The sequence below is a fragment of the Melanotaenia boesemani genome, chromosome 13 (assembly GCF_017639745.1).
Source record: "Melanotaenia boesemani isolate fMelBoe1 chromosome 13, fMelBoe1.pri, whole genome shotgun sequence".
Lineage (NCBI taxonomy): Eukaryota > Metazoa > Chordata > Actinopteri > Atheriniformes > Melanotaeniidae > Melanotaenia > Melanotaenia boesemani.
This window is the reverse complement of record NC_055694.1, coordinates 24885805-24913056: the sequence shown is the minus strand read 5'-3', so window position 1 is coordinate 24913056 and position 27252 is coordinate 24885805. Positions and strand designations below refer to the sequence as shown.

Sequence of the window (27252 nt, the reverse complement as noted above, 5' to 3'; positions counted from 1 at the left end):
GTTTGTCTAAAAGCTGTCTGCTGGCAGTTTCATCCACTCACCAATTTGCAAAAGTCATTTTTGCAGTGGCAGAATTGATGTCTTCATCCTTTTTTTGTTTCTTTGTTTCAATAAAAAAAGGGCCTCAGCATGACAGAAACCATATTTCACTTTAGGTATAATATTCTTGTCCTTTTGCACTTCATTTCATCATAATTTCATGATTCTGCCTTCCCAAAAGAGTTCTACTTTGGTTTCCTCAGTCCACAGACCATTATTCCAGACAGACTGTGGATTATTTATTTAAGTTTTTCCAAACATTTATCTTCTCTTTTGTTCCTTCCTCTTTTAGCCTTCACTCGTGGAGGCTCACGTAGCTCAGTGTGCAGCAGATGGATGGACAGACAGGCGAATGGATGGATGTTTTTGTGCTCCTAATGACAGTTTAACAGCCTAACTTATTGTAGGAGATATTATAAAGCTATTTATTACAGTTATAGCTAATATTGCCAATATTGCCTGCTAATGTTATTGCTGTATTTTTTTTTATTTCACAATATATGTTGTTTTTCTTCACAATATGCCTTTTTAATTAATTTTGTATCAATTTATTGTTCTTGTTGTCCAGAAACTCTGGCGATCTGTCAAAATTTCTCAAAAATATTCCAACAAAAGGATCCCTGACAAAACATTAAAATATACTCAGTCTTTAAAAGATTTGTGAGTGAGAGTGTGAGAGGGAGAGCAGTTGCAGTCATGGTTTCTCTACGCCTTGTATTTTGTTGGAGTGCAGCCTGTTGGTATAGTATGAGCTCATGGGATGGGATGAGAGATCAAAAGCAGCCTGCAGATAAACCACTGTAGTGTTCTCCAGTGGGAAGAAAGGCTGGAGATCACTTTAGAGCTTTATAATCATATGGCAATTCCTTTCAAATCAAAACAGGGAAGGAGAGGCCGATGGAAAACATGAAGTATTTTTCATTTAAAAATTGTAAAAAGCATACATTAAACTTTAGAATTCTGCAGATTCCTACTGTATTAATCTCTTGTCTCCACACCCCCATTTTTTACCCCAATTTTCTCCAGCTTCCTTTCTCTCTCATCTTCTGCTTATTTGTAACATGCGAGCCGGAAGCCAGAAGTCTCTCTGCTCTTCACTCTGACCTCCTTTTGCTTCCACTTCACTCTGCTCATCTTACAATGCAATTAGCACTTATTTCAGCATACAGTTTCAGAAGCTTCCTTTACCGTGAAATTCAATTAGCATGGAATAAAAATATAATTTGAAATGAAAACATATATTCATTGCCAGTTAAACATAAAGCAGCTTTTACTGTACCTCTGTCTAAATTTCAGTGAGGAGGACTTGTTACTGTTTTGTTCATTGTTACTAAACAAAAAACAGCTCATCGAGTTTTTCTTACTATAATGAGCAGGTTTAAGAACTTCACTGGCACACAACCAGATGTTGTGTAGTGATTACATTTTGGCAGCACTGGTTTTAAACGATACCTTACCAATTACCAATTGCTGTGTGATTGAGCCAAAAGGTGTGAAACACAGGCCTGTGGATCAGAATAATTCCATGGAAGCAAACCAGACAGTGACAAACGTAGGGCTTCAGATCTCATTGCCAATCCCAGAAAAGCTGCCAACACTCCACAGCTGGCTGACCCAGAATCTAAAGATGATTTCATTGGTTAGGCCCAGGCTTAAGGGCTCTGTCACCATATTAAGTTCATTGTCCAGGGCCCAAAGGTTTAAGGTGTCAAAACATGGAAACAGCTGGCAGCGGAAACACTACAAGTGTAACAATACACAAAAGTGACCTTGATGATGTTTGCATCCTGTCCAGGCAGGAAGGACCTCCTGACCTTGTCTTTTCTGCCCTTTATTCATGTGCTAACATGGAACTGGAGGTGATATCAATGAAAAAAAAGAGGCAGTGCATGGATAAATGCCAGGAAAAAAGGAAATAAAAAGTAAAGGCTTGCAGGAGGAAAGAAATGTAGGGCAAAGGAAGAAGGCAGTAAAATATACTATACAAGCAAGAAAATATGGTGAGAGAATTACAGAAAAATGTCCAACAACAGATAGAGAAGTAGACAAAAAAACAGTGTAGCATATAATAAGGAAACATTGAGGGTGTTTGGACTTGGAATTAAGAGTGGAAATGTCAGAATCATTAGAGAAAGAGGACGGAAGCAGGTTAACTTGCAGAAGACAGATTTGATGACAAGAAAAGACGACAAACAACGGCAGGGAAAACTAATTGACTACTGTGTTGTCTTACCAGTAAGAAGGTCCTGATATTGGGGATCTTGTTCAGCTCCATGAGAAGCCGCAAAGCCTTTTCATGGTTACTGCAGTACTCGCCGTATACTGAGAAACTCTCCTTCTGCAAAAAAAAACAAAAAACACACAGATCAGGACTCCACATCAGGGACTTCCATGTTTTAGTTGAAAGTTTGCATCTTGCCAAAGGCAGCTGATTGGAGGAGTTTTGGCAGAATCGGAGAAAATGCTCCAGTTTTAACAGTTTCATAAGTTTCAGATATACTAAAATGAGAGTGGGGCAAATACTGGAACTGATAGTGTGCATTGTTTTTAACAACAGTCGGAAAAGAAAAGAAATGAGCAAGTAAAATCCATGTAAAAAAAAGGGAGGTGGATACTAGATGTTAAATTTAATCTTTTCTATGATGCATCGCAATGCGAACGTAGACGATTCTACATAAGTGCAGCAGCTAATGTAAAGTAATGTAATGTATGGGAATGATGTTTCTTGATTTTCCAGCAAAATAAAGGTCTCAAGTTCTTATGTTATTTGAAAATAACTACTGTTGTTTACATATTTATTACATGTCATATTCAGGACACTCAGATTAATTTCTGTTCATAATTATCTGCCTTCTTATTTCCACTTATGAAAAACGTAGCAATGTGCAGTAAAAAAAAAAAAATAAGGATGCAACACATAGTGATGCACAGTGGAATCGACTCACATCAAATCATTTAAAGATAATTGAATCAAATGGTGACACCAGTGAAGATGAACAGCCCTACTGGGCACATATAACATGTATTCTGCTTAGTTTTGCACTTATTGTTTTAACTGTTTTAATGTTTGTTCTGTACATAGTGGTTTTTAAACTATTTTAATGTTCCTTTGTACAGTGTCCTTGGGTGTTTTGAAAGGCGCTTTTAAATAAAATGTATTATTATTATTATTATTATTGTATGTCTCAAGCAGAGGTGCTCTTCCTCAGGTGAGGTAAACACACCCCTTTTTTTTTTTTTTTTTTTTTTTTTTTTTTTTTTTTTGTTTTTTTGCCAATGATTGTGGGCATTATTTTTGAGTAAGTCCTCATAGTAAAGAATCCTTTAAAAAAAAAAAATTCCTGGATCCAGACAGTGATCCTGATCACCCCCAAAATCTTATCAGTTTTTATTTATTCCATTTCTAAGATTTACTGAAAATTTCCTTAAAAATTCCTTTTTGAGTTATTTTGCTGACTGACAGACCAACCAGGACCTCTGACTAAATGACATCTACCTTGGCGTAGATAAAAATTACATCATTTTTTCTAACGCAAGCCTAAATGAATCTCTTGAGATCAGACATCCATCCATCTATTTTCTAAATTATTTAATCCAATTTCAGGTTGTGGGGTGCTGGAGCCAAACTGAGGTGCCATTCAGCGAGAGGTGCTATACATCTCGGATAGGTGGTCAAAACAAACAAGACAAACAACCTTCAACTCTCAGATTCATTCCTAGGTTCAATTTTGAAATTACCAATGTAGTCAGCATGCATGCTTGTGGACAGTTTGAGGAAGCTGGAGTACACAGGGAGAACCCACACATGCACAGGAAGAACATATAAACACCGCACGGAAAAACCACAACTGAGATTTAAACTAGGAAGCTTTTTTTGCTGTAAAGCAACAGTACCAACCAGCACAACACCATGCAGTCCCTGATAAAATGATCTTATCATAACACACACTTACCTTGTAATCAATTGAAATTACACAAGGCATTGACAAACTTAAGTGCACTACACAGTCCAACAATTTGTGGTACTTTATTCAGCAAATCTCATTTCCCTATTTCTATTCACCTGTGGGCCTATTTTCACTAGGATTTATTAATATTTTTATATCTTCTTATGATATCAACCATTAAGAACATCATCAAATCTTTTTATTTCCTGTTTGAGACAACAGAGTTCCTGAATACTTGATTTACTCATAACAATCATATTTGTCATCATATGTGAAGTATGCAAACCATGTTATATGAAAAATCTCTCGAATTCAACACCAATGCAATACATACTTGGGATGTCTGATATACGATTACTATCTAAACGTGGGATGATGGCATAAACCTGAAAAGACTCATAAAAAACGGCATAAAACCTTTCAAAAACTTTGTGGGTTAACATCTATGAACATCCTTTGTCACACTTCTCTTTTTTTTCAGAATGGTCTACGTCACAGTGGCAACAAATAAACATAATGTTAAAATACAAAGCTTCCTCTTTCCACTTAGGTGATAACGTGACATTCTGCAACAAGACAAAACAGCCACTAATGCACAAGCTTTTGTCAAGCTGGCATTTAGTTTTTGTCACAACAGGAAATACAACACTTGAGCCTATGAACATTTAAATGCATTAATAATTCAGAAGACTGCAGACAACAATGTACATACAGTATCACAGTTGAAACCGACTGTACACCCAGTACCTTACTGAAGCCTATTATGTATCCTGTATGATAGGGAACCATTGAGATGTTAAACCATGCGCACTTTGTAGCCTCATTTGGAGGTATAGAAACTAAAACTGTCATTTGAAACAGCTCGCAAACTGAAATCCTTAACAGCAGGTGTGCAGCCACTGCTACGAGTCTCAACTGAAAGGTTTCTGCCTGAAGGGTTTTAACTTTGAATGGTCAAAATTCATTCAGAGCAATGAGTGTAAAAAGTTATGTAAGATATACAAATACTGAATGGGTTAAAAAAAAAAAGAAGACAACATCTTTCATTTGTTGCTGAAGGTAGAATCCTGTACAGGCACAGATATGTAAACATGTAGTTTACTTCGACACAAACAAACTCAAACTTTATACAGTGTGTCCCTGCTCAGTGCATCAGTCTGGTTAAAGGGAAACCCCATAGTGATGACAGAAGAAGTCAAACAAAGCTAACAATTCTTTAGCGTGTCTTTAACTTGATCCCATCCTCTTGACAAGGAGGAGCTGAAAATCTTTGTTATGTGTGTAACATAAGCAAGCAGCTTAATGTAAATGGTGGGCAGTTTACATCACAAAGGCGAAAACTCAAACACACCCAAAACCACCTTCGGCAGGGGATTCCAGTCAAAAACAACAATGAGAGCAGCAGCTGGGCCGACATATGGCATGAAACCCCAGATACAGTTGAACTAAATGAATACAATGCACAGCTAGAGTAATTTTTATCTTTTTGTCCAGATACATGTAAGAGTGTAACAGCGGCAAAAGAATCTGCATGCATGTGTAAAGCAGCCAAATGCTCTGCTCATCTACTCAGAATCAAGCATTTCTTACACTATTCACTAAACCTTCAATAAATGCTGTAGTTTCTATGCCTGTAGGGTAAGGGATTAATGTCAATAAGACTAGTATGTCACAAAGTAAGATTATGTATAATAATCACTTCTTTTTTCTAAGAGATCGCTCTTTGTAAGACAACGTTAAATATGTCAGAGTGTCAAATATTCCTAAATGTGAATTAGCACAACATGTAGAATGTATATGTAAATTTAACATGACTAGCAACATTGATTTGTTCCACACTATACACCAAAAGTTCATGGCAAACTTTACGAATTGGATTTTGGAAATTAATTTCAGAATTTAACAGGTTAAAATGTATATTTAAAAAAAGCACGTTCCTAATAAAGTCTCCAGCCAGATGGAGCAAATCAAAACATGCTCTATCCGCTATCCATTACACCACTCAAGCAAGCATAATACATGCTCTGCCTTCCTGCTTTCCCCAATTATTTAACAAACACAGACAGCTAGCTCTGACTACTACACCGCCATGCATCAGCAGGGAAATCCAGCAGTAAACAGAATGATACCATCTGGGATAACCATGCTTGGAAACGCGTCACAGCATTCCACATAACATTTTCAGGTTCCTGGTACCTGAGCTCAACGATTCCATGTTGTCAAACAAACTGAGGCAAGCTAACCGTTAAGGGAGTGTTATTTGACATCTAAATGTAGCCACTGTGGATATGGTGGAACCTGAAATAACCATTTAGCCCTCAACCACCATCTGTAACTGGACCCTTCTGTACACAAAAACAGCATGCCTGTTTGCAACTATGTTTATATCTTAAGCCCACACCAAGGTATTTCCTTTCCTAGATTGACAACGGCTACATAGTCCATTCAGCCACCTTTAAAGTAGAATATAAGTCTAACTGGAGCCCAAAAGTGGCACTTTAATTTCTGCAGAGTTCATTCAAAACATCAGGACTGCTCTTAAAGACGTCAGTTGTTCCCAGAATAGCTCAAAGGCTTTGGTTGTTTCTTTGATAAACATGAATTTTCTACGGTACTGGAATGTTATTCCAGAGATGTAGATGGTGGGGTTGTATCACAGAGTATCACATCATATCAAAAGTATAATGGGTGTGGTTCAGAGAGTTCATCAATGCATAATGACATGACTGTTGCCTCCCAGTCTGCACAGCGGTCATATTTTCATTCCTGAAAATAGAGCAAATATCGGTGTTCCGATTTCCCTGAGTTTAATCGTTCCCTCACCTCTGCAGAGTTATAATTCTAAGTATATCTTGAGCTTTAAGAAAGACCTTCAAATTGTCAGTGTGTGCAATTTTAGATGAGAGAAAGAGACTCATTCAAGGTTTGTGCCCTAGATGGGAAGTTAAATACTATTAGATTAAAGGTGGAAAATGTTCTATTGTACTATAAACTACTGAAAGAACAATGCTGTAACATCTGTATTGTGCTACAAAGGACTTATGTTGTTTTATTCCTTTTTCCTGTAAATAAAAAATGAAAAAACACAACTGAGTTCCTTCATTTGCAGCCTTCCAAACCATCTTGGAAACATCTGACTTTAAATAGTAATGAATCTTCCCCGTTTTCTTCTCTAACTTTGACTGGCACACAGTCCTATGGAACAATGTAGAAGGTTAATCAAATCCCAGTCATGGTGTTGACCTCTGGTGGAGGTCAAGGGCCACGGCTGGAGGGCGCCAGACGGGGCCAAATGATTGGCTGAGAGGTGTCAGCGCTGAAGGAGACAAAGGTCATGTGTTGGTGAGGTAAGTGTAATGGATAGGCAGAACAAAGGGGCTGTGTGGAAAGCTCAATACCTCAATAGAAGAAAACAAAAACACAGTGGCACATTTTTGCACGCACAAAGAAAAAAATGCAAAATCATTAATATATACCTCAGCAAACACAAAAAACCCTAAGAAAAAAGGGGATATTTTTTATAATAAAGGAAAAACAAATGAAGGGGGAAAGTATCTTTCTAGGTTTTGCATCACTCTTTTATTGCATCCTCCACCACAAGCCATCCGCCATTTACATAAGTGGTACGTAGACAAGTAACCAAGCTAGATGTGCCAATCTGGGCTATGGGACATTTTGACTGGGTCTCCGTTTTATAAAGTCTATACACTGTCTTACAGACCTTTACAATGAAATATAACTAGATTTACTTTAAAGAGTCAAACAGGGTCAAATAACAAGTCTGGAAGAACAAGGTAACAATGGTGAAAAAAAAAATGACCTCCTTGTTTAATACTGTCAACATCAAACACATTCACAAAACCTAAACCAAATATTTTTAAGAAGATAAGAAAAGAGACCACCCATAAAATAAAATAAAATAAAATAAAATAAAATAAAATAAAATAAAATAAAATAAAATAAAATAAAATTTCCAGATGGAAACAGAAGAAAAACATAATGGTTTACCTCTAGTCATCAATGTTGGACCAAATATAAAATATGATCAATTCTTTTTCTGTTTCTCATATTTTAAGTTAAAAAAAAGTTTTTTGAAAAACAATATATCAGAGGGAAAATATCTTTTGAGTTTTTGGATAAACACTATTTTATCAGTTATTTCTAAGACACATTTCTGTAAAGTTTTTTTCCTGATCAGGGTTTCAATTTCTAAATTACTGGAATTTTTTTTTTTTAAGTCTGAGTGACCTTTACCCACCAAATCTAATCAGTCCATCCTTGAGTCAAAGTGGACATTTGTTTCAGATGTGAAGAAACTCCCTCCAGGTGTTACTGAGACATCGCATTCACAATAATGACAAGATTTAGAAGTCATCTTTTACCAATAAAATCTTATCAGTCTGTTCTTTAGTTGGAAATAATGTTTGTACCAAAATCAGAAAAGATTCTATTAAACTGTTCCTCATAATTCTCTTCACTTTTCTACATGAAATTATAATCCTACAACAATTTAACACCAAAAACTGGCTCAAGTTTTAAATCCTGCCTTGGTATGGAGGCAGACCTAATTTCAGGTCATTTGAAATCATATTGACTTTAATATTTTCTAACAAGTGGGTTCAATTAGAAATCCAGACACCAGAAACTTTTTCTTTCAGTCCATCCTCTGTAATTCCCACTAAGCACCTTTAATCAGTTCTTCGCACCATGACAGCTCGCACATGTGTGAGGGTACATTTTGCTTAAATGTCATTCATGGTAGCAGATAGATTGTTAGTGGTTTGGTGTATTTCATAAGAGTTTATAACACAGACAAAGGAGTTATGTCCCGCTTCTAAGAAAGTAAAATTCCAGTTTGCTAATGGCTGAACTCCTGCAACAGTTCCTTGTAGGCTGATGAGACATGCTGATGGTGGAACACCTTGCTGATGTATTTTGTCCCCTAGTGAAAGTGAACTGAAGATAGATTATCAGAATGGAACAAACAGTAAGAAAGAGAAGGAGCTAGAGATTGAGTGCTACCAGCAGAAACATTGTCCCCTCTCTGAGTGACACACCATCTCTTCCTCCCAGACACAGAACCTTCTTTGTTTGTTCCCTGAGGCCAAACAAGTTCAAACAGAGGGGAGCTGGGTGAGTGGGGTGGACTAGTATGTGTTGGAGTTGTCAAAAGGAGGGACATCTCTGTATGGAGTGGCAAAAAAGGAGATGGTGGCATAAACTGATGAAGAAAAATGTGGTGGAAGAGAGAGCCCTTCACCTGATGCAGGTTTGCTCTGAAAAGAAGGAAAAGTAAAGGAGGCGGGGCATGAGGCCGTTTGGGTGAATGGGGCATCCATGACATGGGAGGGGTGTTTGATGTGAGAAAGAGAGAATTAAGGGGTATTTTCACTGCAGGCTTTGCACGCCTTCCCTGCATCTGTGGTTACGGGTAATGCATGAAAAGAGTTTGTGTGTGTTTCTGCATGGAAGTGGAATTCACGCATGCAAGTGCTGCCACATGCATTCCAATGTACTTGTGTATGCGTGTGACAACCTCCTGTCTTATGTATGTGTGTTGTGCACTTACAAACTGGAGGAACACGTGTCCCAGTGCATGCTGGGGCTGGGGTTCTGGCTGCAAAATGGCCTCCACAGCAGACAACAGCTCTTTGTGCAACTCCAGGATGTCCTCAATGTTTGAAAACAGGATCTATTGAAGAAAATAAATAAATAAATTATATATATATATATATATATATATATACACACACACACACACAAAGGAAGGATGAGATAAAGAGGAAGGGTGGGAAGAAAAAGGCAGCAAGATTAATGAGATGGGAAAAACAACAAGAAACAATTACATATCTCTATGTAATACATCCTTTTATAGGCTTTGTCTTTTAACTAAGTCTTACCTTGACATGCTCAGGTGAAAGACATTGCTGGTCGTCTGCAGTTTGTCTGATTCTGTGCAAAAACGCCTGAAGGGGAAAAGAAACAGGTTGAAAAATAAGGCATGTGAATCACTGGTTATAAAAAAAAAGGTTAAACAGTTATATTTACAAGAATATGAGCATTGCAAGTTTTGAACATCTCAAGAAAACTGTGGCTTGTTAAATAATTCATTTAAATTTAGGATGTACAGGTCTCTGTTTTGAGGAAACAGACATTGCATATAAAAGACTGTCACATGCATGAGCACAAACAGACAAGCCTTATAGCAACAGTCACATGTAAGCTTGTATACTTCAAGGGAATTTGTCTTTCATGGTGCGAAAATAACATGTCACAGCTGTTTCACTCTCCCTTAAATGTTGCAGAGCTTTCCACTATATGACAAAACATGCTTTTCACATTATCTTGTGACACTTCAAATTCACTGTATGAATGTTCTGAGGGGGAAACCGATGCACCTGAGCACTCAGCTGTAAGACAACAGCCGAAATAACTGCTTTATTGTTGCAGCGTGTACACACTGCCTCACCAAAGAAGGCTGTAATAGGATCATGTCAAGTTAAGCTTTGCATGCGTGTACAATTTTGTGTGTTCATGCCTGCCAATCAGAATCCTATCTTTGGGGGGGTAAAATGTTAAAGGGAGAGGAAGTGAATCTGCAAACAGTTTCTTTTATTTCATCTTCCCCATTTCTCTGTCTACAGCACTGAGCTTGATAGGCTTATAACCTTCCTCAATCCGAGTGTCTGCCTCATCTCCAGATGCCAATCTTTCTTGAAAAGAAAGAAACAGCAGAAAGGAGATACGTTTCCAAAAACCTGTTAATAATCCTTCTCTTAAATCCTCATTCATCGGGCAGGTTACTGTGGTGGCTGCCAGCAGTCAGTGCCTCAAGCCTGAAAATTGATAGCTTGCCATGAGTTACCTAAAGAAGGTACGATAACTGTGAAAGTCCACATGCTACTGAGGGTGACTGTCGTTTTTCTGCGATATGTTAAGGCATGTAAACATATTTGATTCTTTAATATTTTATTAAATGCATAGTGCAGATAATAAAGGAAGTAATGGGAAAATAAGCAAGGGAGGGTGACATATATGTAAGACCACTCCAGCTGAAAGTCAAATGTGGGGCTTGTGAAATCTCCTCTAAATCCACAAAGGTGCGATATGGTACTAAGACACTGATGATGGATCTTTTGGGTCCTGTTAAAGAAACAGAGTTTTTCCCCTGCAAATTCCACCACTGCATGGATTTTGACCTTGATGTTTGGAAGCCAAGTCATTGCTTTTATCTTTTTGCTGTTTTAATCAACTCATTCCTAAGAACGCTTTGTAATATGGCAGGGTACAATGTCAAGGATTTAAAGGACTGCTCCCCTGATTGTTTTTTTCAACAATGATTAGGTGGGTGACATGCATCAAAGAACCCTTTTTTTCCAACATGCTTTATCCATTGGGGAAATCTGGCTTCTGATTATGGTTTTCGGGTTCCTTTCATGCTGTTGTGGTAATGGCATATGAGTAAGCCCCTGCTGAAGTTAGATGTAAGAATCAGTAGTTCATTCAGTTCAATCACAGCAGTGTTAAATTCACCAGGAAATGCTGGCAGTCCTGTCTTCATTAAAGCCAAGCATTTGAGCACACTTCAGGTTCTACAACATCCCCAGGAAGAAGAAATCGACAATAACAGTACATTTATTTCATATTTAAGATCACGGGGCAGACACTAGGAGGACTTATATATACCTTCTGGGGTGGGAAAGCCTTGGGATCTACCCCCGGAGGAGGTGGAGAGAGTGACCCCCTGGAACCTGCTGGAATCTATTGTCTGTCTGACCTGATCTCAGGTAAATGAAAATAAATGCATGGATTTGTCTTTTTAAATTTGTGCAACATTAGCACAAATACATGATCTACCTTTTATGTTATTTGTTTACATCGCTGCAGTCTACTCTTGTTCTACATGTTGATCACAGCAGTGTGGTAGTACACTTAAGGTTTAAGCTGATAAAACATTTTTAAATATGAAAAGTTTTAAATATGGGGGGAAATGGCCAGACTTTTGCACTTCTGCTTTCAGTGGACTTGAACTGATTTTGCATGATATATAAAGATTTACACCCCTACTCTTCATGAAAGCAAGGACTCCAGGTGTCCAAGCAGAGCAGTGCATTGCAACAATATGATCAATACTGTTGACTTTACCAAGCAGTGATTTTAATGATCACACTGATCTTTGTAATCTGAGTGATCTCTGGTTAGTTGCAGAAACCCTTTGCATGCTTTATGGAGACACAAATAACACGAGCATACTGATTCACTTACAGTAAGTCACTGGGCTATAATGAAAGACTAACACTGGTAATCACACATTTGCTCTAAAGATAGAACCCAGCCAAACAGGCAGTCAGGCAGCAACTTTATTATTTCCTCTAAGACATCAATTTTAGGGCTGCAGTGTCTCCTTTTTCCCCTTCTTTACTAGCATTTGAATAGGCTGTTTCAAAAGAAAAGTAAAGGTATTTTACTGCAAGCTGCAACCTTGCTAATTAAGACCAGTATTAAAGGGAGGCAGTAGTTGTCGTTTTCTTGACTGGTTTTGGGAGGTAGCTGATTGCTTGTGGCATACTCTAATTAAATCTCCCATATGGCAACTTGTACCGTATCCACACTGGTGAAGTAAGTCATGTGAGAGATTGCTCTCCAGCAGAGGAAACAAGAAGTGGCAGGAAACAGGCTTTTCCTTTGTTGCCTTCAGTCAAGAGTAAATGCAGGGTGAGGGTGGAGTGGCTGCAGAAGACAGCAAAGAATCAAAAGAAAGAATGAGGATGAGGTTCAAAGAAAAATATCTCCAGTCTCAGTCCTTATTGGCATTTTAGAGCAATGTGCTACACAGATGTGTTGATAGCAGGAACATCGGGGAGGATGGTGAACAGGAGAAACAAAGGGTTCCTTTCAGTCCAGGTATCACCCCAGAGAGGCCAGCCTCACCCAGGGCTGTGCTGGCTCCCTTCATTGTTCCATAACAAAGCACACAGGCTTGTTTGGAAAGAAAATTGGAGGCTTTCTCTGTTCATCATCATGACTGATGATGGTGGTTGGTGGTAAGTAGAGACAGCCAGAGAAGAGAATAAACTTTGCATGCACACCAGGCATGTCCAAGTTTACGCAAACTGAGTTTTTGTAGCATAGACTGTAATATTTTGAGATCAGTCAGAACCAACAACCATGAATTACCCCAAAAGAAAATATTATGAGTAAAACTGGAAAGATGTTGGCACGTGATGGACACTAGTTCTCTGAGCTGAGAAAGTCAAGTGTGGACAAATGGCAGTTATGACTGATTTTCATTTTCAGCCCATCTCTTGAGTCTGTTTTAGAGATAACCAACAGAGACATCGACTTCCTACCAGGATAACAGGCAAGACAGTCATATTTTGAAACAGTGGCAGAGGCTGAAATGTGATGTGGTATAGCTGTGTCTATAGCCTAAATCTTACATTTAAAATGGCTCAAAAAAGAAAAATGTTATTCAGTGACTTTTGTAAATGTGATTCAATCTGCTGCTAATGCAAAAAGATGAGATTTCCCCTTCAGCACATGCATCATTGTACTGAGAGGATAATACCTAACATTTTGAATGCACATCATCAAAATATAATACAAATTAAGATTGATTATTAAAGACCTGTCTTCTCCGTGAGATGTAACTAAGTCAGCTGTTATAGGAAAAAACATTTCATTACAATCATGACAAACACTGTAACTCTACCCACTGTGTGCACTTTTTGCGCTCATTACTTCCTAATCCAGACACTAAAAGGCAGCAGGATGCAGCCCAGGGTTCTTGTTTACTTTCATATCTCCATCTCAGGTGACCTTTTATTCCCGTTTTCTGACATCAGAATATCGTCATCGGTGAGCCAAATGTGTTTAATCATGTTCAGTGGAGCATCAGGCATAGCTGAGTAACATTTGTTTGAAGCACATCTGCGCTGGTTCAGATGGAAACATCTGTCATGTCATAATTTTCCAATCTAATATCAGAAACAGGCCAGCTGGTGATGTTTCTTTAACAAGATATAGTAGACCCTTATGTTTTGAAAGGCCACCACCTAAAGGAAGCCAATCTTTTTAAATGATGGATCATAGACTTCATTCAATTAAACTCAGCTATTGCCTCTTTCACTGTGGAGGTGTACTGTACGCTTAATATCTAGAGGACATGGTTTTGCATTATCTTGCTGAAACAAATTATGCACCTAGTTAAACAAAGATGTTGCTTGGATGGCAGCATGTCTTGTATCTTTCATTTAGAATTGAGCGTAGTTACCCATACCATGCATCCAAACACCAGTGAATGCAGCAATGAGTTGTGTTCAATGACAGTTGTTCTTCAGACTTTTTTATGTGCCATTCTAACTACAGAGTAATGTCTATTTATAATGTAATGTCTGCACCATCTCAAGTCATGAATTTTGCCTTTCAGTAATGTGTCACCTTTGCCCTCTGCAGAAAACTTCTTCAGACTATGAATATTTTAATAACAAGTTATCAGTTATTTGTTACCATCTCCCTTCACAAATCTCTGACATACCACATTTATACATTTTTTTTCACGTCTTTTTCACCTCTGAAAGACTCGTTGATGCGCTTCTTGAATTCAGCCACTTTTACTGACCTGCTGCTTTTCTAACCTCAAGTAGTTAAGAGATGTTTGCAAATACATAGCTTTTCATTATTGGGCTGTAATGATAATCTCTGTATTCTATATTTATTTACAATTTGTAGTGTTCACTCTTGTTCTTTTTGTTTTTTTTTATTTTGTTTTTGTTAACTGTTTACCATCGCCTTTCCTACTCAGTGTGAGTAAGGTGCCTTTTTTTTTATCCTCCAGTGCCTTAAAAATAGCAATCACATCAGTCAATGTGATAATAGTATTTATTCAGATGGGAAATAAATTTATTTTCGGATACTCTAGGACTCATAATAATGAGTCAGACTGGTTCAGAGAGGGCTCAGCTGCAACCTGAAGAACAACAAAGATATTGCACATGATGGTCTCTTGCCGCAGGCGTGACAGGATGCAGGGGAAACTGCTCATGATGCAATCCCACTGGAGAAGGGTAAACATGATGCTCCTTCTTAGACACGACAGCTGCCAACCATAATCCTAATGCACACTTGTGCTGCTAATTATTAGGTAATAATGGTATATCCTAGAGAGTCCGACACCATCCTCAAATGAAGTGGTTGAAAGTGACATAAAAACATAAAAATATATAAATAATCCAATTTGCACCCTTTAAAAATCCCATAAAGAAATACAACAAACCATTATATTTAAAAAGACACATTAGATCCCACATGTTTATTACAGAAACCATGTATAATAAAAACAGCTAGCTTTTTATTAATTTATGCAAACACTGCAACTTGTTTCTGCTTCTCCTTCAAGTTCTGTTCATTTTTCAACACGGCACCCCTTTCTGGCTCTAGTAAGTCTGTACACTTGAAATTCACCCATGACACAGCCAGCTATAAGAATATTATTACATCCTGACATCAATGTGCAGGTATTAATAAAATGTCAAGCCTTACTAAGATTTCCAGGCTTGCCCGTTATGCATGCAACAGAGGAATCGTGCCACAAGTTATATTCATATTTTATGATCCACATGGTCAAGACTATGTTTAGATTAGTAATTTATCATAAAACTAAAATAATTCAGAGCTATGGTCTTAAATATGAAGATGAACTAATCTAGTGCAAACCGTAAGGGCCAGTCCTAGATTAACTCCAAATTTCCCCAAAACAAACCTGTTTGTTTTGCAACATGCTAGTTTCTGCTTCCACTTTTATAGCCCCACACCCTTTCCTCTGCCCTTACTTATAAACTAGGGTGTTTTCACACTTGAACCAACAAAAGGTTTTCCTGAACCCAAGGCAAGTAGACCTAGAGTTCAGGGAGTTTACTAAGTGTGAAAGACGCAGCTAAAATCATGTCTAGTTCAGAAAATTACTCTCCATTCCACAGGAAATGTGAACAGTAATTCTCGCACCAAGAGAACTCTACAGCGCAAATGAATGCAATCTGCAAAAAAGCAAAGTTTAACACTTTTGTGTGATTTAAGTATGCATTGTGCAGCTCAGTTGCAGGTGCTTCTGCATTTAGGTTGTCGGATATGACTGGTCCCAGTGTTGTGCAAGAAGAAAAAACAACCAAAGCATTTCTGGTGAATAAAAGTGTCACAGAGCTGGAAAACGTACCATTTCTTTAAAAGTAATTTGGGCAAACTGAAGTAAGGTTGGTGGTCCCCCTGAGCTGACTCACAGTAGTCTTATTTGCAACAATTTATGTGCAAGAAAAGCTGAGGACATGTTAAAAAGTCCAATACTGTAACAGAAGAAGTGTGCACGGATGCTTCTGATTGTGGGGCATGCAAACAGGAAGTGAAAACAGTGCAATCACACAGAACAAAAGCCAATGCATTTTTAGACACCGAAATCAATGACAGGTTTTTTGTTTCTTTACACGCAGATAGGCAATGGTTCAAGTGAACAAGGAAGAAAAACAAACAGTCTGCAGAATAAAGCAGTGCCTCTCAACACAAAAGCAGCAGATGCCATTTTTGGACAGGATGTGTGGCTTTTGTGAAAGGAAGAGGAAGTATACGACATGTCGGACTGGCCACTTACTCAGTCGTGTCTTAAGTAAAGTTTGACAGCGAGTGCTAACATGCAACCAAAGAGAGATCAATCACAATGTAGCTTTAATCTAAACTTTTTTTGCACATTGGCAGTAAGCTGTTTAACATGCTCCAAGCCACCAAAATAGCAAGTTCAAGGTAACACTACTTATTTTTATGGACTAAGGAACAGACAGAATGGAAATAAATAGTCATATTTAAACACTGAGATGCCACTTACACTACTTTTGTTAACAAAAATAAATAAATAGTTTCTCCTATGACACAACATCAGCCATAGTAAAAATTACCATTTAGCTACTAAACTCGTCTCAAATGCAGCATCAGGCATCATCTCGTATGTCCAGCGGCCTAAGTGTCAACGCAGGCTGGGGGACTTGCTAAATGCTGAGGTTTATCAGAGCGAAGAGGAGCCAGACAGTAAGGTGTGAAAATACAGATGGACCATATGCTGGTGTGGGCTCAGTGTTTGCTCCACTGGACAGGGAGTAGGAGGCCCACTGCCTTCACGTCTGCTTTGTCTGGCTCTAGAGTTTATTCTTGCGTCCAATCCAACTAAAAAGACATTAATGTCACCATTTATGAATGAAAATCTCCACCTCTACCTAAAAACCACAGTTAATGTGACTATCAAACAAGCTTAAACATCCATTTTGCTTCTTACTAATTATTTCTCAAAAAAAAAAAAGTCTACACAGTTGTAATTACAATAGCAGAAACTAAAAAAAATATAACTAGAAATAACTTGAGACAAGTGAGGAAATGTCATTCTTGTTAAACTGGGTCAAGCTTCAACATGGGAGTAACTCAGATGCAGGGGATGCTCTTTTAAGGGTCACAGATAGTCAGGAGCAGAGGATGCTTTTAATTGAACTTTTGCCTTAAACATGATTTATCAAACCTGAACGTGACTAACAGGAAGATGTATGTGAGAGCAAGATTACATCTTAAATGTCATTGTGCAAGCTGCGGGTACTTTGTAATGGACTGTCACACTCAAGGTGTGACTCATATACAGAAAAAAGTAAAGTACCACAAAAATCTGGGTCAGTATTATTCTGATAAATTAGGTTTAATAGGGGGAAGTATTTATTATACATTAAGTATGGGAGGGGGGAGAACAAACAGAGAAATGCATATGTGCACTAGATTTATTTACCTATGGGACAAAGAGATCAACAGCCTAATAAGGGTTGGAATAAACAGTGACAGACTATAAGCATTAGCATTACAGCCATCTCCATCTGGTAATAACAAATGGCACAGTTACTATGATGTGATTTTACACAGTACTTCAGTGAAAATCTGAATGTTACACTATATCTAAAAGAAAAAAAACTAATTTTTGTAGGCGCCTAGTTTTGAAATGAGTGTGCAGGTGTATCCAAACTCTCAATCTGCACTGAATATTACAGGATACATTCAACAACAAGATGGTGAAACGACAACATATGAGTGAAATGACATTTCTGTGAAATCAAGTCATATTTAAAAGAAGAATTAGGAGCATTTGTTGTTAATGGATGAGTTATAATGCATTATTCTTAGTATATTTCTTGACCTTTATTGGCATTATTTTGCTGATAAATGTATGTAATTCTAGCAGTTTCTCTGTAATGAGAGCAATGAGAGCGTTAATGAGAACAACCCATGGCTTTTTTTTCCCCCTTTTTTTGCCCTTGGCTACATCAGCATTCAGCAACAATGCTGGCCCATCTCACTCAATTCACATATCTCACAAGAGACCCTGTATATCAAGTGCAAGCTCTAACACTTGTCAAGGTTTTTCCAGCAGGCCCTGAGAGCCCCTTTTCAATTTGCTGCGGTTCCCACACCTACTAAAACAACCCTCAAACAGAATCACAGATCCACAGATCCAGGACTTTTCTATACAAGTTCTCAGGTCACCAGCCTCAAACTCTTTACCACTCCTCAACCAAAAGAAAACAACAACATGCTAAGAACAATGCCCCATTAAGCGTCTCTCTTTCTGCCTAGAGGATTGGGGTGACCAACCACAAAGGGGGACAGGGCAGTTTTGGAGAGGGAATGGGGCCATTTGGGGGTCGATATGGCATCCAGTTGAATAAATAAATGAAGAAATCCCTTTTTTGTAGCCTGAGTGCAGCAGAGCCAGAGAAAGGCCCGTGGCGTTGCCACAATGAGGGACCCCAGCAAACCATAGCAGACTTCTTTCTCTCTGAAGCTGTAATTCACATCTCTCCCCAACCTTCCAAAAACTCCCTCCGCTCCTCCTTTAGCCAGTCTCTTGCTGTCTTCCAAGGGAAACTCTCCTTGGCAGAGCCAATCACCAAAACACAAAGTCTTCTTTGAGGCTTGGCCAGGCTTTTTCTTCTCCCCTTCTCATCACACTCACTTCCGCTTTGAAGGACTTTAAACTTCGGGGCTCTTTGAGCTGCTCACATGGGCGGAAACTAAACACTACAGGGGGATGAGACGACAGAGGACAGACAGACAGCACCGAACCAGACTTCCTGTCTGATACTGCCTACTTACTAAGCCCACATCAGTTCTGTTCCATTAATGAATGGATGACAGACATAATGAATATCTGAAATATAACTTATCGGTAGTATTTGTTCAGCCATTAAAATTCTACTTTCATAAAGGCTTTACTAAAAAGATGCAATTGCAGTTTCTAAAAAATGTCTGGTTTTGTTGCCAAGTTTGAATTAAAGCATGTAAGATGAGGAGAGTTTCCTTTTTATCTCCATAGTGCCTTGGCGGCTTCTGCCACACACTTAAAGGCTCACCTTCATAACTGCGTTTTTTATATATAGCTAATCTGAACATCAAACAGGAGTACACAACAAAGATTTCTACTTTTCAGAGCCAGCAATTCAAATCTGCTTCAAACCTGATAAAAGCTCTGCTTATACAATTTACTTTATCACAACTGAAATGGCATATTGTCTTCACAGGTTTGCCTGAGCCTCCTTTCTCTACATGGCTTCCCTGTTGACAGGTGACATGTGGTGGTCTGCAGATAACATCATGGACCAGATTGCAGAGGCCATCTGGACGTTTGGACGCATGTTTTTGGCACTGACAGACGTAGTGATCACAGACTGGATCACAGTGTGGTGAATATGGTGTTGAGTGAGCCATCAGAGTCCTATGAGCCTCAAAGAGACCCAAAACCAACTATTTAAAAAAATATATAGAACATCTTACCCTCTTTAATGATCCTATTTATGCCTGTGTACAAACATATCCAGGAAAACCTATTTTCTACTTTTTGCTCTCATTTATATAACAAAACAGAGAAAAGTCAAACTGAGAAAGCCACGCCTGGTATTCAGCTAGACAGACATAAACAGTCTGCGTAGATATGGATGAGATTAAATGGTAGCAGAGAAACAAATAAGTGACCAGAACTTTAAAATTACGGTCACTTAGCAAACCAGGTGGGAAGGTAATAGATATCATGGAGTGGTTTTGAACTCAAACAGCATGTGAAGGGCATTTCATGGAGCAGCAGGTTGAAGCTTTGTTTCTGTCTGAAAACTTTTATAGCCCTAAAACATTTATGCAAGTTAAAAAGCTAAAAATAAAGGCTCTTCAGGAACAAGGCGCAAGAATATGTCATCACTTGTCATAAACTGTTCTCATAGACGTTCTTTGACTAAAGGGATTAAATACACAAACGGAAAATATATCAAACACTTTGCTTATAACAAAATTGTTAATCTCAAAAGTCCTTATTACATCAAACTCTATGACTAACTGATTTTTGTCATCTGTAGTGTAGAACCCAGGCCAGGAAACACTAAATATTTCTTAGTATTTATAGAGATAATTTAGTCACTGTAATTTCCAGGTATACATTTTTTATATGTATACAAGTACATAAATGAATTTGTAGCCAATAAAACACTTGCATGTTTTTTTTTAAAATATAGCTTAAACCTATTTATTGCATGTTTTAGGAACTGGGACTGAAACTCAATTTCAAGAGATATTTCAAGTGATGGTCATGTCAAGAAAAGGACAGCATAAGATTGCCTTGTTTTAACCCTGGAAATGTTCTCCATCACATGCAGAACAGCTGGATTTCTTCCACTGAAGTAAAAGCTACACAAAGCTGGTATCAAGAGAAATGTTTCAAGTTTACAGCATGGGACAAGTTTCATTTCAGCTTTGCTGCTGTACAGTTGTTTGGTATATCGAGCATTTCTCTGTGGGGCAAATGGCCTTTCACCCCTGAAAGACAACACACATCTGGTTGTATTTGAGTAGGCAAACAAACATTGTAAATTCTGCTGCCTCAGTTCATGATCCCAAGCCTTGCAAGAGCCTGTGCCAACTCACTCTGCAGATATCCATCCAGTTATTCAGCCTCCTTGAGAAAGTACTTGTCCCAACTTTGTCCAGGTTATGATCGCTAAAGGGACACCAGAGAGCTCAAGTTGCTGTGCTTTTACAATTCAGACCAGGTCAGCCACTGTATTGTATATCAGCCTGTTGAAAAACCCTTCCCAGAGCTTTTCACACACACACACACACACACTATGACTGTTTGCTCCAGTCAAAAGCAGCAAAATGTCACAAATAGGGCATCTGATAAGTCTTACTGGTCTGGAGTTTTGACAGTGTATTATATGAAACTTGACAAAGACTGATCTGATTTATTATTTCTGCACAGATCTTCACAGATCAGATATCCCAGATTTCCTTCTTCCGCTGCCTGATTCATTATCACCAAAGGGAGGACACATTCGCCAACAGCTACTCATGTAAAATTCCATTTCTACTATGCTAATTCACAACTGTAAGTATCTGAAAACATCTCTTGATGGTGGAGGGTGGAGGGTTTTTTTTTTCCACTCCATTTTTTTGCCTTTGGGTGTTACAGTGGTTCAGACTTGTTAACTTGAATTCCTAAAATTCTTACTGCAGTCTTATGCCTCAGAGAAATCGCTTATTAACACACATGACTATAAAAAGCACAAAGATTAAGTTGGAACTGACAATTATCCCCACTGCACTGTATTGAGCTAGACCGGGCCAGTACCTTTATTACAAGGCACCAATTGTCATGAGTGATGGAAGGGTAGGATTTTTAAGCAAAATGTTTCATTCCCTTCCTTTTGATTCATTTAAATGCCTTTCATTCTTTGATGGTTTGATTAAGCTGCACAAAATATGCTGCATGATCATATTCAGCCTCCCATACCTCTGGCATGGTGCAGGAGAAAGTTTAAAGCCCAATAATAATAAAATGCCTCACAAAGCAGCAGCAGTCTGTCACAGTAACTGTTCTACCTGCTGTTAAAGCTCTGCAGGCCGTATCTCTTCCTTCACTCATGCTATAAGTGTCTGTATATGTATGACTTCAGCGCGGTTGGAGCTGCAGTGAGCTGAAACCACCAGCGTTGTGGCAAAGATGAGAGTTAAAATCTTAAGCTATTTATACTCCCTAGCCAAGAGAAATTTGATGCTGGTCTTTCCCACAGAGTGGGGAGGGCTAGAGAGGTGAAAGAGAGTAAAAAAAGGTAGGCACAAGCTAAAGCCTGTAGAGGAAGTTCAGTTTTGGTTTACTTTATGTCTGTCTTCCTTGGCATCAGTTGGATAGTGGGTTGTGTTTTTTTTTTTTTTTTTTTTTTTTTTTTTTTTGCAAACTTGTGCCCATGTCATCCTGTTTGCTTAGCTGGTATCATCTCAAATAACTACAAGTAAACGTATAGAAAACTCATCCAAAGTTAGACGAGAGATGTTTTAGCATCTTTGCAGACACAAAAAAAAACACTAATTAATCTATTCACACAGCTTTAGAGCACTAATCTCACTTGTGTGTGGCCCGAAGCAAAGGTCAGAAGACGCAGGATTTCCAGATGTTTCCTATTATCCCACAGCACAGATGAGACCTTCCTGGTCACTCAACTCTTGTCTGTCGTTCCCTTCTCAGAACTGAGAGGGAAGGTCAAAAACTGACTGATCTATTGGCCACACGTTTCCACTCTTGTCCTTATGTGACAATATTCGCCAAGACATGGGTCATTGTGGGCTGCAAAAAAAATCCAGGACATTTCAAAATGACTAACAAGCACTTTTCATGGCTCAAAAGGAAAATCCCTCAAGCCTACCAGGTATGACGCCACTGACCATATTCTTGTCATATAGCCGACATCCTGGTGGATCCTGTCAGGGAAAATCCAGCTCGCTTGATCCAATAAACAAAACAATGCCCTTAAGAAAATCCCCCAACAAATCTGTGGCACTAAGAGGAGATCAATTCAGACACAGAAAAGGAAATGCATCTCAACAAAAGCTTAAAAAGAGCAGTTATCACCAAGACTTTGGGATTGAAAAAGAGATCAGCTGGTTTAAATGAAACCACTTCTACTCTGTTCAAAAAGAGTTAATAGATTTAGAGATCTGCAATGATAAAAAATGAGCTAAATGAATTCTCTAATCCCTCTTTTCACACCCCCAACCCCCTTCTCACCTCTTGTTCTCCAACTAACCCTACATGCTTCCCTCTAGCACACTGGATGAGCTTGTTGGCGCTGGTAATTGCCAGGGGATGAGAGACACGTAGAACAGCTGAGATGCCAAAGCCGGATAACCATCTCTTTTTGTTTGTCATTGCTATCGTTCTGATTGAGAACCGGTGCTGTGCAGAGGTTTAAGGTCCAGAGAGTTGTGGAAGAGCACAAAAGGAGGCGGAAAATAAACCAATGACGAGACAACTGACAGAGATAAGGCAGTCAACTGCAAGCTACTGTTCAATTTGTCACAGACAGGATGAAAATCCTCCTATGATATATATAAAAAATATCAAGTCAATGGAGAACGAAAGAAGGTGCGAGACTCTCTAAAAACAAATTATTATACTGCAAGACTTGTCTAAAGAGATGTAACGGATAGCATATAAACATGACGTCATGTTCGGATTTTTCCAGTGTGGCTGCAATGAAAACTGACAGCAGAGAAATCTCAGTCACATCGTCATGTTAGTTCCACATGATCAGATTTTACAGACTGCACTGGCATTCAAGATAGAGGACAGAACCCTGGCATCAGCAGACTTGAGAGCTTCTCAAACAATCCATGTCTATTCAATTATCATGACTGAGGTAAAAAACCCACACTGTGTAGATCCCACATTATTCCTACTCCTGCTTCCATGTGCATCTGTATCAGAGAGAAGAGAAAAGGCAGAAATATGACACACAGTATAAGGGATTCACTGAAAATCATTCCAGGAAATGACGGACTGTCTAATTAATGATGAAGTCAAGATAAACGAAGACAACTCTTTAACAACCGACTCGCTTTGCATCCCCCATCACTCTTGTAGCTTCTTCCCCTTGTGGAACTGCACATGCCCATCTCACTCACCACCCCCACCATCCTGAACCCTACTTTATCTTTACTGAAACCATATGCTCCGAGCTCCCACAGCCAGACTTCCCTTATCAATACCACAGTGAGCTGCATGGTAACAAAGCCTTGGCTCCCACTGAGGGAAAAGGAGCAGGCTCAGCTGGACCCCAGACAGAGAACTTTGGGGGGGTGGGGGGGATGCAAGGATTGGTGGGGACTGATGTTTCTTTTTTATTTTTGCTAACCAGTGTAAGCCTCAATGTCATAACACCTCCCCAGTTTGACAGCATCACATATAGCATTCACACACAGTCCATTAAGTGCCTAAATGTAAAGATGGCTGCAAAAGAGGGCAATTATATAAGCATTCCAGCATGAAAAGACACCTGTTCATGAAGAAAAAAATAGAAAAACTAGCCTTCAACTAGCCCACATTACTTGACATAAACTGCAAAGCTTACATAAAAAGACACCAATTCATTTTCAGAGAGGAAGGAGCAGGTGGAGGCAGCAGCAGCTTTCTGATGTCCACAAAAAAAAGAAAACACCCACACCTCCGACTAAACCTTTGGTCTTTATCATCACGCCAGAGCATAGTTTGAGGGTAAAAGAGGTCAAAGCATGTTCATTTGCAGCCTGGTCCATCTCAGAACAGAAAAAAAAGCCTTGACTTCCTCGTAAAGGGAAGAAGTGCCAAGAAGACTGCACACCAAATGTTAAAAGATGCTTTAATTCTACAAGTGTAAAAAAGAAACCACTTAACTGAAGTTACATAAAGCAGATATAATTTCAAGAACATCCTGCATTTCTCAGGCAAGGACTGCAGGACCAAACCATCTGCATGACACCGTGCAACACTGGGGTTAGATATGTTGCAGATGAGCAGAATGTTTTCAAGAGATTTGGGGAAGTTCCTTAACATGTGATGGGACTGAGAAAAGAGGAAACCAACACTGTGTTTAAGCAAATATTTGTTGGAAGTTGAGAATATGAAAATGCAAACGAAAAGAAAAAAATCACCAGAATGTTAATAAGAAACAGCCCCTTTATTGCAGGTAAGAACAACAACATTCAGTTCTTGCCTTTGCCTCAGCGGGGAGCCCAAACTGAATAGCCTGAATCCCTACATGGTTGAGGATGAAGTTTTGCAGCTGACCCTGACCTATGACCTTTTTGTGCAGGGAGGGGGAGGGGGGGCAGGGGCAACAAAAAGAGGGAAATTCCCATCAGCAATCAACACTGTATGAGAATAAAGAAGTTGCATTATGCTGACATGTTAAACGCACTGAGGCTGGACCTGACCACACACACACAGATTTTAGTCACAGCTGGGGGCAGGAGCCACCTGCACTGAACAAGTACCAGAGATGACAAGGCTGAGATGAGGGGAGGGACAACCAAAGATGACTAATTGAATAGTCACCTGCAGGTGGGAAGCCTTTTATGCTGGCAGAGTGATGTCTGAAAGGAGCGTATAAAATTACCAGGACGCTCATTCATCAGGCAGCTCATACACAATGACAGAATAAGCAACTGTGCTGAAATGGTTCCTTATCTGTCTGGAAGGCGTGGTGCAGTTGAATACTCATGAATATCTATTTATTTGCAAAGCCTGTAAGAAGTGATGGCACCTTTGGAGTATTTAAAAACCCGAGCTTTAACACACAGTGGAGAGGTGTGAATGAGCTCCATCAGCTTCGTGCTCATGTGATAAACCCCATGCATGACTCGTACTGCATAAGATTACTCTACTGTATGTTTGTGGCACTATTTGAATGTTTAATATAATCAGCGTTAGATGCATCGAGTTAAGACACAGGTTGTGCCTCTCAAAGCAAAACTGTCATTTTAGTCTGGGTGAAGAAAGCCAGACCAAAGCTGCGATGAGTGTCAAATACCCCGTTTACACACAACAAATGCGTCTTACATCAAGGGATTTTGAGTTAAATAAACACTATTCAAGCTGTCCGCGTGGACGCAAAATAACGTCAAATCCAAAACAAGTGGCTCGAGAGCAGTCCATCAATGAAAATATTGCCTATATTACCTGCAACAAGTTTATCTGCCCTCCGTGTGTTGAATAAAACAATAGTTGTGATTTGAGTAAATAGGAGGAATTTGGCGTATGATGGCAAAGAGTGAGCAAGAGCCAACGTGAGAGGCAATGTCAAAACTTACCGACTGAAGGAAAAGCAATGTCCGAACATAATCCCTCTCGGTGTTCAGTATCTCATTTAAAACGCAAAGCCTGAGACGCTGCTGTCGGTCCGAGTCTTTAGTGGCGTGGACACCGTTTTCAAGATGCCCGTCGTCCTCTTCCATGATGGTAACTCAGCCCGCAGAAAGGTCGCACTCAAGAAACACGCTTCTTCTCCCCCCTCCTGAGTATCCACTCTTTGCTGGGCTGTTAATTTAGTCAGTCCATCTTGCATGAGCGAGTTTTATCCCAAAACAAAAAATAAAAGCCGTCGACTGGAGATGCGCAACGCACCAGGCACTTAAAAACAAAGTTCGCTAAAAGTAAGGAGAACGAGCAGAGAGAGAGACTGGTGGTGAGGTCGCAGCACCAGCTGAGAGCAGGCAAGGCTGCAGAGAGGAGAAACAGAGGAGGAGGAGGAGGGACTCAATTCCCCTGAACGCAAGCAAACAACTGCACCCCACACCTTTGCTTGCGTCCACAAATTGAGATTATACTGCAAGTTGTTGAAGCACTTCGTGAAGTAAACTAATTGTTCAGCTCCAATGCCAATATAAAAACATACCATAACAGAACTAAATCATTTAAATATGCTTAAAATGTTGTCCAAAAATGTTTAAAGTAGTTTAAACACAGTTTAAAGCAGTCACAGTCACACCATCTGTAATCTAGAGGGTAATAAGTAATGTCCCTTCTTAGTTAAATTTGCTATTTTGCTTAATAAAAAAAATTGAAGAATGTATTTAGAAATCGCTTTAAATTTTGTGCATGAAAAGTGTTAATAAATAAAATTTGATTTGATTTGTGAAGTTTTTAATTATTACGAGATGTGTCAAATACTTAGCATATGTATTAATATATTTTGTTAAACATCAACCTGTCAAACAGGTCCACATGACAGCAAATTTAGGAGAAAGGCGCCCTCTGGTGGCCGCAAGCGTGACTGCAATTTTCAGTTCAGGCGGTTTAACATTCTGCTTTCAAAGTGTCAATAACTGAAAAGTTAGGTCAAGAAACTACTTTTATCATCCCTGGCGTTGAGGATCAGCTGTTCAACCCCCATACCTC

General features: G+C 39.0%; 1 protein-coding gene across 2 annotated transcripts in view; it reads right to left on the bottom strand.

Annotated features, from left to right (window-relative positions):
- The window catches only part of prex1 (phosphatidylinositol-3,4,5-trisphosphate-dependent Rac exchange factor 1), a 77549-nt gene extending 50971 nt beyond the window's left edge, over positions 1 to 26578 (bottom strand). Inside the window, exons 1-4 of one of the 2 annotated variants that reach the window (XM_042003839.1) lie at positions 26166 to 26578; positions 9887 to 9952; positions 9556 to 9678; positions 2273 to 2377 (exon numbers count right to left, since the gene is read on the bottom strand). In XM_042003839.1, coding sequence (XP_041859773.1) covers positions 2273 to 2377; positions 9556 to 9678; positions 9887 to 9952; positions 26166 to 26309 — 438 coding nt within the window. In that variant the 5' untranslated portion in view covers positions 26310 to 26578. The remainder of the gene's footprint in view (positions 1 to 2272; positions 2378 to 9555; positions 9679 to 9886; positions 9953 to 26165) is intronic. The other variant, XM_042003840.1, reaches the window with a different exon arrangement.
- Positions 26579 to 27252: the final 674 nt, after the last annotated feature.